The 16,861-nt window shown below is 44.2% G+C and overlaps 1 protein-coding gene across 4 annotated transcripts in view; it reads left to right on the forward strand.

Annotated features, from left to right (window-relative positions):
* Positions 1-15,400, forward strand: part of RFX4 (regulatory factor X4) — a 195,749-nt gene extending 180,349 nt beyond the window's left edge. For all 4 annotated transcript variants that reach the window (XM_007540035.2, XM_060194343.1, XM_060194344.1 and 1 more), the window contains 3 exons: positions 3,428-3,590; positions 5,928-6,066; positions 13,794-15,400. In XM_007540035.2, the coding sequence (XP_007540097.1) occupies positions 3,428-3,590; positions 5,928-6,066; positions 13,794-14,066 (575 nt within the window). In that variant the 3' untranslated portion in view covers positions 14,067-15,400. The remainder of the gene's footprint in view (positions 1-3,427; positions 3,591-5,927; positions 6,067-13,793) is intronic.
* The last annotated feature ends 1,461 nt before the right edge of the window (positions 15,401-16,861 follow it).

Here is a 16,861-nt window from a genome sequence, read left to right on the forward strand (position 1 = left end):
TATGTAGTGTTTGGGATTAAACTCTGACTCTCAGAAAGCTATTCTACGTGTTTGGCCTACCTATAGGAAGAATTTTGACACTTAAGAGTTTTTGCATATATTGCCCCATTGCAATATTTTGTGTTTAACTTCTACTTTCATGTTACTTTTTTTTTTTTTTTTTTGCCTGCAGGGTTATCACTGGGGCTTGGTGCTGGCACTATGAATCCACTGCTCCTGGAGGCTATTTTTTTCCATTTTATTGGATAGGACAGAGAGAAATTGAGAGAGGAGGGGAAGACAGAGGGAGAAAAAGACACCTGCACACCTGCTTCACCACTGTGAAACGACCCCCCTACAGGTGGGGAGCTGGGGACTTTAAGGGGGTCCTTGCCCGGGTCCTTGCACTTAATTCTATGTGCACTTAACCCAGTGAGCCATTGCCTGTTCCCCTCATGTTATCTTCTTGAAATCTTCCGTACCCCTGTGTATTGATTTGACATTTATTTGTTTATTTGCTTATTTATTTTTATTGCCACCAAGGTTTTACTGGGGATTAGCGCTGGCATTACCACTCCCAGTGGCCATTTTTCCTTTTTTATTTTTTAAAAGGGACAGATCAAAATTAAGAGGGAAGGGGGAGATGGAAAAGAAGAGAGAAACAAGAGACACCTGCAGACCAGCTTCACCACTCGTGAAGTTTCCTCTCTGCAGGTGGGGACTGGGGGCTTGACTCTCATTCCTTGTGCATGATAGTATGTCTGCTCAACTGGTTGTGCCAATGCCCAGCCCCCCTCCCTTAAATTCTTGGTCTCTTCATCTTTGAACTGGAAACAGCATGTCTTTCAAGAGCCTATGTTAGATGTCTGTATATAGATGGCTTGTATCAGATGGTCTATATTTACTGTTCAATCAATAATGTCTCCTTTTATGTTTTGAAATTATTTTTTCCCTATTTTTTCACTTTAAAAAGACTGCATTCCAAAAGGCTCTCCAGTTTAGAAAGGGGTTCACTACAAAATTCATTTTAATAACAGGAATAATGAAAATAGGATCTCATTCTCACGTATCTTCCAGAATTTCCTGTCACATAATTAGCACTGTGCTAATCCCCCAGCTCTCTACTCCCCCCTCCTACTCCATATTGATACAACTATTTGCATATGCTGTTTGCACATTCTTTGGATGGAATGGACTGAATTCTAACAATGAAAACCTTTTATTTTCTCAGGGGAATTTTGTTAGAAATGGTCTTTTTGGAAGGCCAAGTTTTCCCTTTAATTTCATTTTAAGAATGGCCTGCCTGAGTCCAGCTGATGGCACACCTGGTTAAGTGCACACATTAAAGTGTGCAAAGACCTGGGTTCAAGCTCCTGGTCCCTACCTGCAGAGGGAAAGCTTCACAAGTGGTGAAACAGGGCTGCAGGTGTGTCTGTCTCTTTCCCTCTCTATATCCCTCCTCAATTTCTCTCTGTCTCTATTCAATAATTAATTAATTGATTAATAAAAAAAAGAAAAAGTGTATTTTAAAATGGCCTCCCTTAACCAATTCTTCAGTTTTCCTACAAGGGTGTATTGAATTCTATTCCCTCTGCCTTCTAACATGGTTTTATTTCTTATGTAAGAAGTGCCTTTTGATAAAGGCAGTGCATGGTGCTAAGAAGCGACTCTTGACTCAGGTAATATTTTTTAAAGTTATTTATTCCAGGAACATCACTATAGAAGTTGGGGGTGGTGAGTAAAACGAATGACTTATTCAGGGTCCAGAGCACTACTTTTTGTTGTCATTTTTGTGATTTTTTTAAGTTTTGAGTTTTATCCTAATCATCTCAGAATATTCTTAAGCATCTCAAGAGTTTTAAATTTGGCCAGTCTCTCTCCTCAACCCCTAGGACTTACCTCAAGGTATCCAATTAAAAATTAGATTAATGGAATCAATAATATGTATGGACTAGGTCACAGTTAATGTCACTGTCTAATACTCTTCAAAAAGACCTGAGCTGGCAGAGCCCAGTAATCTACTTATGCTTGCTTAAAGAAATTTGCCGGATCCTTAACACCTGTTGAGTGTTGCATGTTATTTTGCCTTGCCTGTTTGCACTGTATTGCCCCAAGCTTTGTTTTGTCCTCTATCTAACCAGTCTCTTTTTTTCCCTCCCCCCCATCTTTCCCTTTTCTTCCTTAATTTTTTTTTTAATGTAATAGTCTTTGACCACCAATCTTCTGCAAAGCTGCAGGGATCCAGCTGTAGGCAAAGCAGATAAGTCCTCTCCCCCCATGGAGCTCACAGGCTGGTGTGTGTGGGAGAACATGTTATAGAGACATTGGTCAGATTATCTGCATTGATGGAACCTAGTCTGGGGTTAGGAGATACTTCCTCTGTACTGAGATATGAAAAAATGGGTTCTTAGAGAAAAGTAAAGATTCCAGGCAGCAGGCAAATAGCATGTGCAAAGGCCTCATGGTATTGGGTCTTATCATACTCTGAGGCAAAAAAAAAAAAGAAAGAAAAAAAGAAAGAGAAAGGAAAATTGTGACTTGATCAGGTAGGACAAAGGTCAGAAGCTAGAGGATTTTCTGATGAGGACAGCAGAGCCAGAGACACCATGTAAGGGTTTTTTTTTTAATTTTTTAAAATTATTATTTATTTTCCCTTTGGTTGACTTTGTTGTTTTATTGTTGTTGTTGATGTTGTCCTTGTTGGATAGGACAGAGAGAAATGGAGAGAGGAGGGGAAGACAGAGAGGAGGAAAGATAGACACCTGCAGACCTGCTTCACCACCTGTGAAGTGACTCCCCTGCAGGTGGGGAGCTGGGGGCTCAAACCCGGAACCTTGTGCCGGTCCTTGTGCCGGTCCTTGCTCTTTGCACCACGTGCGCTTAACCTGTGCACTACCATCTGACACTCCCCCCCCCACCCCACTCCCCTAAGGTTTTGTAAAGGTCATGGCTTTTAGGCAGCTGGGAAATAGCTCACCCTGCAGAGCACTCACCTTGCCATGTAGAAGGCCCTCACTTGGAACCCTGGCACCACATGAGACTACCACTATACCTGGGGAAACTTGATGATGGATAGAGGGCGCAGTGCTGTGGTCTCTTCCCCACCTCCCTCTCCCTTTCCCCTTCCCCCTCCCCCTTGCTCCACCCCTCTGTTTTTAAATGGGGAGAGGGGTGAGAGTGATAGAACAATGAGAGTGACAGAACAATGCATTCTTTTTTTACCTGAGAGTGATAGAACAATGCATTCTTTTTTTTACCAGAGCACTGCTGAGCTCTGGCTTTTGGCAGTGTAGGGGATTGAACCTGGGACTTGAGAGCCTCAGGCATGAAAGTCTCTTTGTATAACCATTATGCTATACCCCCACCCAGCACAATGAATTCTTGAGATACCCATACTCCTCTAAGAAAGAGCTTGGGGTGATTGATGTCTCTTACTTTGTCTCTGCAGGAGCGATGCAGTCATATACATGGTCTCTGACATACACAGTGACCACAGCAGCTGGGTCCCCAGCTGAAAACACCCAACAGCTGCCTTGCATGAGGAGTACTCATGTGCCTTCTTCCTCCGTCGCACACAGGATACCAATGTATCCCCACCGAGAGGAGCACGGGTAGGTGACTTTCATGGGATTGCCTTCCTTCTGAATTTGGTGTGAAAAAGAATTCACCTACTGATTTTCTCAAAGAATAGGAAGAACATGACCTTTTTTTTCTTTGAGCTCTCAAAGTATACTCAGCACCACTCCAGGTATAATTTTTCTTCTCTCTCTCAGTTCCTTTTGAAAAGATTTGTTTATAACAGAGGGAGAAAGAGAAAGAGAAAAGGAAGGGGGGGAGGGAGATGGAGAAGAGCAGGGAACCACAGCATCACTCTGGCCCATGCAATGCAGGTGATTTGTCCTCTGGATCTCATGCATATGAGTCTAAAGCTTTATCCATCCTGTCACCTGCCAGGTCTCTTTTCTTATTAACAGTTCTTAATGGGAAGCACTGGGAGACAAATACTTTATGGGGCAAAAAAAAAAAAAAAAAAAAAAAAAGCTTGGACAGTGAACGGAAGTAGTACTTAATGCTCAAGGCTTCCTTGCTTTCCAGGTATAATTTTACATGCAGTCCCCAGGAAACCCAGGTGAGGAAGTGTCAGCAACTCTATTTTAGAGATGAAGAAATTGGAACTTAGCTGACTCAGTTCAGTTCAGTTCCTCAAGGCCCCACAGCTGTTAAGTATGGGAGCTGAGCATCTGTCTGCCCCCTCAGTCCCAAGTTCCTCCCTTGTTACTTTCTTAAAACCTCTGCCAACACTCCTTTAGCTGCCCACTCCCCACCCCCCAATGGCTCTTTGTGCACTTGGAAGCCTTATAAATCTTTGTGGCAGGTCTTGACTACCTTGAAGCACAACTTCCCCACCTGAAGGCTGGAGGTCCCTGAAGGGTAGAGATATTAACAGGGTTCAGAGAACCCCTGCAGGTCCCAGTAATGCTTTGGGCCCTGAATAAATCATTCCTTTTTACTCACCCCCCCAATCTATGTGGTTATGTTCCTGAGCTGAACAAAAGCATTACCTAAATCAGCTGAACAAAAGCATTACCTAAATCAGCTGAACAAAAGCATTACCTAAATCAGTGTAGCTTTTTCCCATCATCCACTGTCTCCATCAGAAAACATTTCATTTATGTCTAGTGTGTAGTGAGCTGAAAAATGCTTGTGGCAGTAAAAAAATAAAGAGGGGGTGCTTATTCTCAGGAAGGTGAGCCTGGCGTGTGGGAGCAATGAGTTTAGCAGGTTAGGTTCCGCCAGACTAGCTGTGGGGGCACAAGGGAGGAGGAGTGACCTCTCAGGTTTTGTCCCCATGGTGGCTGAGTACAATGCAGCAAGCTGTGATCCTGAGGGCAGGCACAACCTGGCTGTTGATGGACTTCCCATTATTTGTGGACCAGTCAGGAGGGAAACCATTAATTAGTCTCTCAGGGAACCCCCCACCAAAGTATTTTCTACACATTCAGAAAAGAGTTTGAAAAGTGTCCCAGAGAATTTTTTTTTTTATTCTACGGGACTGGCAGAATAGACACCCATATGGTCATGTGTCAGCATCTATGTTGTGCAGTTGTTAAGAGGAACTGATTGTATGCTGTGTTTCCATTGGACTTTCTACTATACATGTATGCCCTCCATATAAGTTGTGTGTAGGACTTAAACAGATGTAGGAACAAGGCTACAAGTTGTCCAAGGTCCCACAGCTAGAAAATATGGGGGCCAGGCTTAGATTTGGCATCTTTGACCATTACTGTGGTGCATCCTGGGAAGGTGCTCACAGACACATGACATCCTTTCTGTCATGGGGAAACAGTCCTGAACAATGCAAAAACATAAACCCCAAAGGAGATTCTTACTTTTTTTCCTTGCTTGACTTCAGGCTGTAATATGGAGCTTTTGAACACAACAGAGGTTTCCATCACTAATCATGTTTTGCTCAGGGCTGGTTATCTGTCCCTGGGCACCTCGTAAGGGAGGTGTGCTGGGATTTGCTGAGGGGAGAAGGAAAATCAGCCAGAGAATTTCAGCTTACCACAACAAAGTCACAGGGTAGAAACAGTAAGGGTCACAACTTGGACTGGGTTTGGTGTATTGCACTAAAGCAAAGGACTCTTGCAGGGGGAGAGGGGGCTTTCAGGTCCTGATGCATGATGGCAGAAGAGGACCTAGGCTTGGGGGTGAGAGTGTTTTATAGAAAATTGAGGAATTTTACACACCTATGAACAACTGCATTTAAGATAAACTATTAACCCAAATTAAAAAAAAAAAAACACCATGTTGCTGGGTATGGGAGAGAATTAAAGTAAAGAAACAGAAAAGGGGAAGAAAAACTCGAGGTTCATGTTCAAAGGTTTCAGACCAGTTTGTTGTCCCTGCTGTTACTCACAGTATCCAATGTGCTCAATGTGTTTTAGATACACAGGAAGCTATAACTATGGGAGCTATGGCAACCAACATCCTCACCCAATGCAGAGCCAGTACCCGGCCCTCCCTCATGACACAGCCATCTCGGGACCACTCCACTACTCCCCTTACCATAGGAGCTCTGCACAGGTGAGTGAGTGGTCCTGATTGCTTGGCCAGGCCTGGGTATGCTTGGTTTCAGGACTAGTCACCTTAACACAATGAGTAAGTACCTTCTGCATACTCCGTGAGACCTGTGTGTCACCAAGGAATGGTGTCATTTCTCCCAATAGTCGTTCACAGTGGGCATTCAGCCTGTACCCATGCTCTCTCTTAGACACTAACCTGGATGATCAGTTGTCTTTGGTTCCTTCCTCGCTCTTACCTCACTAACCTCAGGATCCAATCTACTGCCACATCTGTAGCCCTTTTTGGGGGGACGCCCCCCCCCACCACACACACACACACACACACACACACACACACACACACACACACACCTTGATGGGCCTGATAGTCTCTTTTCCTGTTCTCCAAGTGTAGACATTCATCAAGTCCTACGGGGACCATTGTCATGGCATCATCCTAATTGGGTTGTCTCCCATGCCCATGCCATGCCATTTTAAATAGTTCATCCCCTTACACATAATCTTACCAGGAGAATCTTCCTGAATTGGACCCTTTATCAAAGTGATCAGGCCACACATCTCCTTTGACTCCTTACTGCCCAGCAGACAAAATCTACCCTCTGTGACCTGAGGTGAATGGAAATTGTGGCTGTTACTCTAATACCGGTGCTGTGCACTCTACATAGACTTCTTGCGTGCTGGCCCCAAGTGCAAGTGCTCACCAATCTTTATTCTGCAGCCTCAGTGTCTCTGCATGCCCCCACTGCCTTTGCTTCTGGGAAGGTCTTTATGAACTTCAGGTTGGTCTCCACATCTCTAAACTTACCCACCTCTGGTCCATCCCCTATGTTGCAGCTCCAGAAATCTTTCAGAAAACTTATCATCTTGTCCTGACACTCTCCTTCTTTGGCATATCATAACTTTCAGATCAAGTCCAGTTCTGTAGCATGACTCTCAAGACCCATTACCATCTGCTGTCTGCCTGCTTTCCTGGCCTCCAGTCATCTTTGCCCCGGCCACGCCAACCTATGACAGCTCTCCCACATCTCAGATACTGTTTTCTCTTTCACATGCTCTTCCTCAACCTCTTCTGCTTGCTGTTTAGGACAAGTATCTCACCATTTTTGTGGCATTTCCTGGCATGACACCCTTCCTTCCAGGGTCTTGACAGGTGCCACTTTTTCATGTTCATCCAGAACCCTAGGCTCTGTGGGTCACACATCCTACATCCAAAGCTCTTTGATGGCGAAATTAAGTTCAGCATCTCTGTGCCCCCAGACATGACATCTATAAAAGAGAGCAGCTAACCTTAACATGTCACAGGCAAAATCTGTGTAAGCACTTTATACATCCTCCTAGTACCCCTTCTGGAAAAAGGACATGAGAGTAACTTAGTGGCACCACTTCAACCCCTATCTCTCCAGGCTTTTTTTTAATTCAAATTTAATTGTTCTTTTATTTTTCCTTTTGTTGCCCTTGTTGTTTTATTGTTGTAGTTATTGTCATTGTTGGATAGGACAGAGAGAAATGGAGAGAGGAGGAGAAGACAGAGATGGGGAGAGAAAGACAGACACCCGTAGACCTGCTTCACCGCCTGTGAAGCGACTCCCCTGCAGGTGGGGAGCCGGGGTTCAAACTGGGTTCCTTATGCCGGTCCTTGCGATTTGTGCCTCATGCGCTTCACCCTCTGCGCTACCTCCCGACTCCCCAGGCTCTTGGGTACAATCTTCTTTCATCTGTTATATGATGGCCTTCACTAAGGGATCATTAAATAGGAGGTGGGGTTAATATTAACAGTGACATGGTATCCCAGGACACTCACTCCATTCTATGGAGGTGCGAACTCTGGTAAGCTTCTGAACCAGGGAATGGCAAGTAGACAGTTACACTTAAAGAGAGCTCAGTCAGGGGCCACTTAGAATGAACCAGAAAGGGGGACTGACAGATCTGCCCAGGGACACCTGCTCTGAAGCATGTGCAAGAGTCTAAAAGAGAGATAGCAGGACTTGTGCCATGGTGGAGGCTACATATTTCATCAGCTATCAGCACAAAGACTTGCTTGCCTCCAAGGGAGGGCACCGAGGAGCATATATCCACAATACAGGAGCACTCAGGGCAAACAGGCGTCTGTTTTGATTTCCATCTGCAGTAGCAAGGGGAGCCCTGGTCTAGTCCCCAGACAGGTCCAGGAGTTGATTCCACTAAATCATCACCTGGGGCATTCATTATAGGGCTCCAACTGCGTCACATGGTGACACCAGCTCCATAGGTGCTGCTGCTCTTGGGAGCAGAGCTTGAGCTCCTCACTGTGATCTGCCAAGTGACCTACAACTACTACTATAGACTGGCTCTCACGTAGGTCCAGGCAGGTCACTCACTCATTCATTCTTCACATGATTGTTGGGTGCCTTCTCTGTGGCAAGCACTGCTCTAGTATCTGAGAATGCAGTGGAGAAAAAGATACTGCCTGCTGCCTTCTTGGGCACTTACATCCCAGTAGGGGACACCAGGCTAAGGGACAGTGGCAAGATCAAGCTAACTTTCCAAGTCCCAGGTCTTCCTTTCTTCACTTCCCTACTCCCTCCTCATGAAACCGCTAGAGCTGTTTTTCTGGGGTGGTATATTTGTAAGGCCATCACTAAGAAAAAGAAGCCATGGTCTCCTTTGTTTTTTATTGTTGTAGTTATTGTTGTTGTTGTTGTTATTGATGTTGTTGTTGTTGGTTAGGACAGAGAGAAATAGAGAGAGGAGGGGAAGACAGAGTGGGAGAGAAAGATAGACACCTGCAGACCTGCTTCACCACCTGTGAAGCGACTCCCCCTGCATGTGGGGAGCCTGGTGCTCGAACCGCAATCCTTATGCTGGTCCTTGTGCTTTGCACCGCCTGCACTTAACCCGCTGCGTTACCACCTGACTCCCATAGAAGCCATGGTCTCCTAAAGGACTATGAAAATTCTGGTCACCAGACAGGTCTATACCATCCCTTCTGGAAACTACAGGAGTCCTCAGCTGGACCACTCTGTGTAATAGTTTAATTGAAGGGCTGAGGACTAATGAAAATTTGTGCAGGAGCCCTTGGAATCCTGACTTGGGTACTGGGTTGGTTCCATGTGGTCCTGTGCGTGTGCCCTTTAGACAAGATTCTATGACAACCACTGACCCCTTAACACACACACACACACACACACACACACACACACACACACACACACACCGTGTTGTCACTTATCCCTTGGTCTTCATTTGTAAACCAAGGAGAATTTAATTATATCACATCTCAAACCCAGTTTAATAGTTGAGACAATGCTTTACCTGGCTAGGATACAGTTAAAGATAAAGCTTCTTGTGTTGTTTCCTTAAAGTTGAGGGAACAGCCACAAAAGATCATTTGCCCCAGAATTCAGTGTCAACATAGATTCAACCAAATTCTAGGAGCTCATGGCACTACACCTGTGTGTGTATTTTGGAGATGTGTGTTGGGGGAAGGGCAAATTGAAGAAATCTCTTGCTGATAGTAAGTTTCAAGTTGCCAAAGGAAAAGAATCACACATCCAAGATATGCATTCCTTTCCTTTCCTGGTGTTTTGGTTCCAAGTTGAGCACGTAGGGGAAACTCACTGCAAGGATAATGAGTTTCAGCTTTCCAGAGCAGAGGTCAAGTCATTCCAGTCACAAGCACTGCACATCACACTGCATCATATGAGACTCACTGGGGGAAAAGCCAGCCTGAATTGAGTGAAAATCACTGAGAGGGAGGTAGGGAGGGAGAAAGAGATACACCTGTAGTGCTGCCTCACTGCTCCTGAAGCTTTCCCCCTGCAGGTGAGGACCAGGGCCTTGAATCCCTAGGTCCATGCACATTGCTCAACTGAGTGTGCCACCTTCTGGCCCCAACTCCCAACATTCTTATCCATCTTATCATATTACTAGTGACTCTATGAAGACCAGGTCCTTTTTCTCTTGTAGCCCCAACCCCCAGCACAGGCTTGGCTTTAGTGGGCACTCAGTAAACACATGACAATGACAAAGACAAACACATGACAGTGAATGTGAATATGAATGGAGCCTTACTTACTGTGGGGCTAAGTTGCTGTGTTGACTTTAAGCAGGTCACTTTCCCTTTCTTGAACTCATCTCCCACACTGTAACATGAAGAGGGTTGGTCCCTAAGACTAATAGACCATGATTCTGTGACTCAAAGAAGACTATCATAATAGCTAATACATTCTGAAAAATTTCTACATGGGAATTCTTAGTGTTTCCCCTGTATTAACTCAGTTCATCCTGACTCTAGAAGCTCAGCAGAAATGGGCAAAGATGGTGTGTGTGCATGTGCATGTGCGTGTGTGTGTGTACGCACACACACACACATACACTGTATCTGAAGAGGCTAAGAGGAAGGCTGACCAGGGTAGGCCCACTGGCAGAAATCAGCATGGTGAGAACCTCCTTTCATAGAAAAACAGTTTGTGCTCCTGACTGGGCCACATTTCACCCCTCACTCAAGTAGCAGCCCATTTGGGAAGGGTCAGGGATAAAGGGCTCATTCTTCCCCCTCCATGTGCAGAAAAATCAGTCCTTGGTATGGGTTTTTTTTTTTTTCTCAAAATAGAACTTCCTAATATGGTTCCAAAGAGGCCCAGAGTTAATCAGGACTGAGAAGGACTTAAACCATGACAGTTTGACAAACTCTTTGGCTACATATGTGTACGTGCGTGTGTACACACACACACACACACGTTTGCAAGCTCACAAGCACCCTTCACACATCTCTCTGAAAGGGTGGGAACTAGTAACTTACCTCCATCTTGGCATCAGTAGCAACAGCAGGGGGTTTGACCCCAAACATGGTAACTTCCTGTGATGGGCCCTCCACAAAAAGTGCCATTATTCTCAGCAGAATTCTCTGGACTCCAAGGTTTGTGCCCAGCATGCTACGGACTCTGCATGAAGCCGGATGTGAAGTGTGAAAGGTGAGGCTGGTGCCATGGGCCAGCCTCCGCCACTCGGCCAGACTAAATAGAAGCTTCATTGGTGGTGTTAATCACTAGGCTGAGGCAGTGGGCATTTTAGTCTCCTGCTTTTCAATGGTCTCTTCACCACTGGGGAAAACGAGTCACTGACTCATTTGCAATTAGCTGACCTAAAGGGACAGAATTTTCCATGCCGGATTCTGTGGTAACAGAATTTTATTGTCACATCGGAGATATTTTGAGCCAGTCTCATTTCCAGGCAATTACTCTTTTGAGCCTGTGACACAACCCTTGGGCACAGCTGCATCTCGGGTCATTGGCGAGGCACAAAGCCACCTTCTCTGAGGCTCTGTGGGCAGGAGGCCTCATGTCCACACTGTGATAGTCTTACCTACACCAGGCAAGAATTAGGGTTACAACCAGCAGATTGAGGCCGGGTGAGAGCTGTGAGACCCTGTGGCCTACAAGGGAGGAGGTGTCAGTGACTGGGAGATAGTTCATCTGGTAGAGCACAGACTTGACCACATGCAGGGACCCAAGTTCGACCCCCAACCACCCCATGGGAGCACTATGCAAAGAAGAAGGATCATGAGTCCTGAAGCAGTGCTGTAATGTCTCTCCTCCTTTCTCACTGTTTGAAAATATTGAGTCCAACTGAAATGGCATAATTGTGTCAGGCCTGCAAGAAGCTGTAGGGTTAGGATGACAAAGAGATGTTCTAGACAGATTGACTGGGTGGAATGAAATTCCCAGAGATGGGAGCCATTTTAGGGTGCCACAACACCAAAAAGGACACTTCTCTGACATAGAGAATACCACATGGTGAGGGGTATATGTCCAGGAAGTTTACATAAGAGGCTATCAGGATGGAGAAGCAGCCACTTTGAAAAATTAAAGACCATTTGGTAATAGCCTGCTTTATTTATTTATTTATTTATCTTTATTTATTGGATATAAACAGCCAGAAATTGAGAAGGGGGAGGTAGAGGGGGAGAGAAACAGAGAGAAGCTTCCCCTTGCATGTGGGGGACCTGGGGCTTGAAGCCTGATCCCCGAGCATTGTGACATGTGTGCTCAACCTGGTGCACCAACACCCAGCCTTATCACCCACATTTACTATTACCCTTTTCACATAGCTGGGCTCTCATTTCTTGGGCAGGACCCAATCTTAGGGTGGTCTCTGGCATTTAGAATGGCTCCTGTTAGAATCCTGTGGTCTAGGCCTGAGGGCCCACCATGGCTGCCACACAGACAGCATTCTGTCAACTCCCATACTGCACAGGACAGAGATGTTTCTGGTCTGATGTGAGGATTAGGAGAGCCCTTGGAGTTCACAGTCTCCTTGGCAACAGTAGCATAGCATCAGGCACTTTCTTCCTTGAGTTTCTAGACTCCACCTATACTCTCTCCCTCTTTCCTACCTATTTTGACTGCATAGTGGCTGCACTTCACTCTGTAAGGCCTGCAGTCCTCTGCAGACACCAGAGCTCTTCATTTCCAAATAGCTGGTTCTCTTCATGTGCTCTGAGCCTAACAAACACCCTTCCCCATCTCCCCTGGGGCTCCCTCCCATCCTGTAGACTACAGGGAGCAGCCATTGTTGTCAGAACTCCTTCTCCAGCTGTCTAGGCTTCAGCAGGTCTGTCTCCCTCCCAGGAGGCAGCCTCCCACCTAATCCCTTGGGGCTCCACTCTCCAACTGTCAGGGAAAACAGATGGGAAGCAGAAGAATCTGCACATTCATACACACTATCTCTCACTTGCTGGCCATGCCATCCTTCTCAACTGGCTCCTGGCCTTGTTGGGGTGGCCCTTAGCACAGCAAGAAGGAGATCTTTGTGTGGACTGGTCTGCAAACTGGGAGCTCTCAAAGGGAGCCCAGAGCGCTCGCCACAGCCCCATTACACACACACCTACTGTACTAAAAGGGGCTTATTTGCATAACTGTCTTGGAAGCAGCAAAGCACATAAAAGAAGAAACACTTCAGAGGCACTTTTCTTATTCCCAGTTCCCTTCCCCTCTTCTTGTAGATACTCATACCTATTCTCCCAGCCTGCACAAAAGGACCCCTCCCCCCCTCAACTGGCTTTGCTTGACTCCTTTTTCCACATTTGCACTGAACCCAGTAATTCAGCATTTCCTATTTGTGTATCTTCCAGGACTTCACTGATGGGAAACAAAAAAGAGAGATGTTCTCTAAATGATAGGCACTAATAATAACCTTTGAAGCTGTTGACTGGCTTCCTCTTCAAAAAACCTGCCTGCTTTTAGGCTGCAGCTCATAATTGAATTCCACTGTAAAATGCTATTTTTAATAATGTCATTGTATTGTACTTGGCAGTATTATTCTCTTGGTTGATGAACTGGGACCCATCTCATCTCCGTAACTAATGATAAAACAACCATTCCTCTGTTCTTCCATGTCGTTTGGACATGCTCTTTCCTGTCCTGTATTCCTAATGAGGTTATTCCTTTTTTTTTGGTGGGGGGGCTCTTGACCCCCTAAAAACATTTCTGATTAAATGCGGAATCAGTACCAGTGGTTGAGTAAACACTAGCCCAAATCTGCCTATGAAATCCTTTGCCTTCTTCCTGTTGTTTACTTCTTAGACCAACATTGAATCTTTTGGAAGTTCACAGATTCCCTCCTCATTAACTTTCAGTAATAGCCTCTGAAGTAATCTAACTTAAAATTGATTATGAACATGACTGACAATTGTATTTATGTAACATCAAACACCTGCTAACTTTGTGGAATTTCTCTCCCCTCAACAAGTACCCTTTCAATAGCCCCACTTCCCGGATGGAACCTTGTCTGATGAGCAGTACTCCCAGACTGCATCCTACCCCAGTCACCCCCCGCTGGCCAGAGGTACCCACAGCCAACACGTGCTACACAAGTCCGTCTGTGCATTCCACGAGGTATGGAAACTCTAGTGACATGTACACGCCCCTGACCACGCGCAGGAATTCTGAGTATGAGCACATGCAACACTTTCCTGGCTTTGCTTATATCAACGGAGAAGCCTCCACAGGATGGGCTAAGTGACTTCTATCATAGGAATCCATATTTAATATTAATAATAATAATTAATAATAATAAACCCAACACCTACCCAACCCCAGAGGACTTTATCTCTATTCATCATAATTCATGGACTCTTCCTAGATATCCATTTTCCTAGTGAATGGGAGACTGGGATTCAGTGTGGGATGAATAAACTTTAGTTCAGAAACAGGACTCACTATAAGTCAGTGATACTGGGTTCCTGTAACCAAGCCAGACTTGATTGTTTCTCTAGAGCACTATCTTGGGCAGGCCAACCTGTGCCTTTTCCCTCTGTTCCATGACTTTGTTTTGTGTTAGCAACCACTCCTGGTAAGCTACTTATTTCACTGTTGATAAAAGCTCTTTTAGTCTTGAAGGATGGATACTGGAGATGGAGTCTGGTTTGTTTTCTTGGATGGGCACATAATTTACCAAGAGTATTTGCCTTGCCGTCTCTCTGTCATCTTAATATACAATGAACAGCCTTCAGATTTGTTCTGTGCATCTCTTCTTCCTGGCAATGTTATCTCTCCTTCCTGGAGCACCAGGCTAAATGGAGGTGCCTAAGAACTCTAGACTCCCTGTTACCATCACAGGACCTGCATTATCTTTGGAATGTAAGCACAGTCTAGAGGGAAGGAAGAGGCCTGTTCTTATGCCTAACGTTGGTTGATGAATGTAGGAGACTGGTTCTTCTACATACAAGTATTTGTCCTAAGTTTGCACAATGGCTAGTATCAGTAAAAGGCAGGAGAGGGTTTTCTTTTCTTTTTATTTTTTTAAGTTGTGTGAGAATGTGGATTTATGGCATCGAGTATCACACTCAGCTCTGCTGTATTACCTTTGTGAAACTGGATGGACCAAATGTTAACTTTTCAAGCACCCAGTGTGAAATGACTTTCATGGTTCCTTCATAAGACTATAAAAATTTCCGCCACTTTGATAGATTAAAAAAAAATTCAAAGCTGTGCCTTTGAGCCTATACTATACTGTGTATGTGTGGAAATAAAAATGTACTGTACTTTTGGAATTTTTTTCATAGGCATTTTTCTGTCAGATTTGTAGCGATTTGTGAGGTTTGTTAGAGATTAACATAAGTTTTTTTTTCTGTATTATAAAATGCACCAAGCAATTATGGTGGACTTATTACCCTATGGGTAAAAAATAAATGGAAATATGACATCGGATGTTTTAGCAATTTTTCTGTAAATAAAATCTTCGATCACACCACTCAGTGTGATAATCATGTCTACAGCTAAAATGGAAATAGTTTTATCTGTACAGTTGTGCAAGAAAAGAATGGTTTCACACTCAAATAAAAAGTATTGAAATGACTTGCTATCTTCACTTTCATTTTGCATTTCCTATGACTTGTGTGTGATTTAAATAACATTCTTAATATTTATAGGTGTAAAGCAAAACTAAATGAACTTATATAACTGTACTCATCCATCCAGTTCCCTGTCATCTTATCATGAAAAAAAAAAAGAAAGAAATCATTATCACCTAGATAGACCACTCCTGCAGCCCTGAGTAATGACTTGTATAGACAGCCTGACTGCAGCTTGTAGGCGATCAGCTCTACAGGCAAGAATTTGCTTTATACATGGAGGCTGTTGTCAGCAAAGATCAGGAGCCTTCCAGCTCTTAAAAGGGAAGATTAGCCTTCAGTGCCAGCATCATTAAAGGTCCCCTGACACTTAGTTCATTATGCTTTAATGATCACTGGGTGTAAAGACATCTCAGGTGGAGTGCTTTAGGCCATAATAAACTTCTGGAGCAAAAGAGTAACACCACTGAGTATGTAATAAGTATCAACAAGATTTCCAGCACTACATTTTGATTCAAAGACTGAGGAGTGAGGTTTCAGAGGAAAATTGATTTTAAGGCTTTTTTTTTTTTTGCACAAACTTTAATAATCTAGGAACTTTGAGAAATTCACAGCTTGTTCAAATTTCCAGAAATGGCAGTAGTGACTATTTTAACTAAACACCATGAGAATTTGACAACTCAATTTGCATTTTGAAAGATGTATTTTTAAAGCCAAGTTCTTACTTGCTATTATATAATATACATGTGTATGAAAGTGATTTTAAGATTGAAATTATATATTTTACATAGCATCCCTTAAAAATATCTAGCAAATTTGCAGGTATAAAAAGCAGATGTTGATTTCACTCTCTGAAGGTAAGTCACTTTGATGTCTCAGTCATGGTCCATTGGTTGACTATGAATAGAATACCAATGAGGAGAGAAAGAAGAAAAAGAATGAATTTCAGATTGTCTTTGTATAAAATAAACCCGAGGCTAACAAGACCTATAACTCTCATAATTTGACGCTAAGTGAAGGGGTATAGTTTTGACTTACTAATCACCAGTTGCCAAACTCTGTAGCCTTGTAGCACCAGCAGTACATGATAAACAACAGCTGTGTAGAAGTAAGAACCACAAGTTTATTAGATGTATGCTGACCTTCCAACAACAACAAAAATAGTCCCAATCAACCAGGACCCAAGTCTCCAAGAAGAGAGAGAGATCACTGGAGGAACTTGCAGTGGGAGAGTGTGCCTCTCTTTGCTCATCAGCAAAGGTGAGCACTGGAAGTTGTCAGGTCATAGGAAGATGGCGGCTGTAGAAGAAAGGAAGTGGTCCCTGCAGGTTCTTAGCAGAGCATGAGGTGCCCCTTGCTGGAGGAGTTGAGTGTGACCTGTATTCTCAATCCTTCTAAACTGTCAACTTCAGAACAGAGGAGGGTCTGATCAGGAAGCGACACCAGCTGCTAGGAACTTGTGACT

Source organism: Erinaceus europaeus, chromosome 7, assembly GCF_950295315.1.
Source record: "Erinaceus europaeus chromosome 7, mEriEur2.1, whole genome shotgun sequence".
Lineage (NCBI taxonomy): Eukaryota > Metazoa > Chordata > Mammalia > Eulipotyphla > Erinaceidae > Erinaceus > Erinaceus europaeus.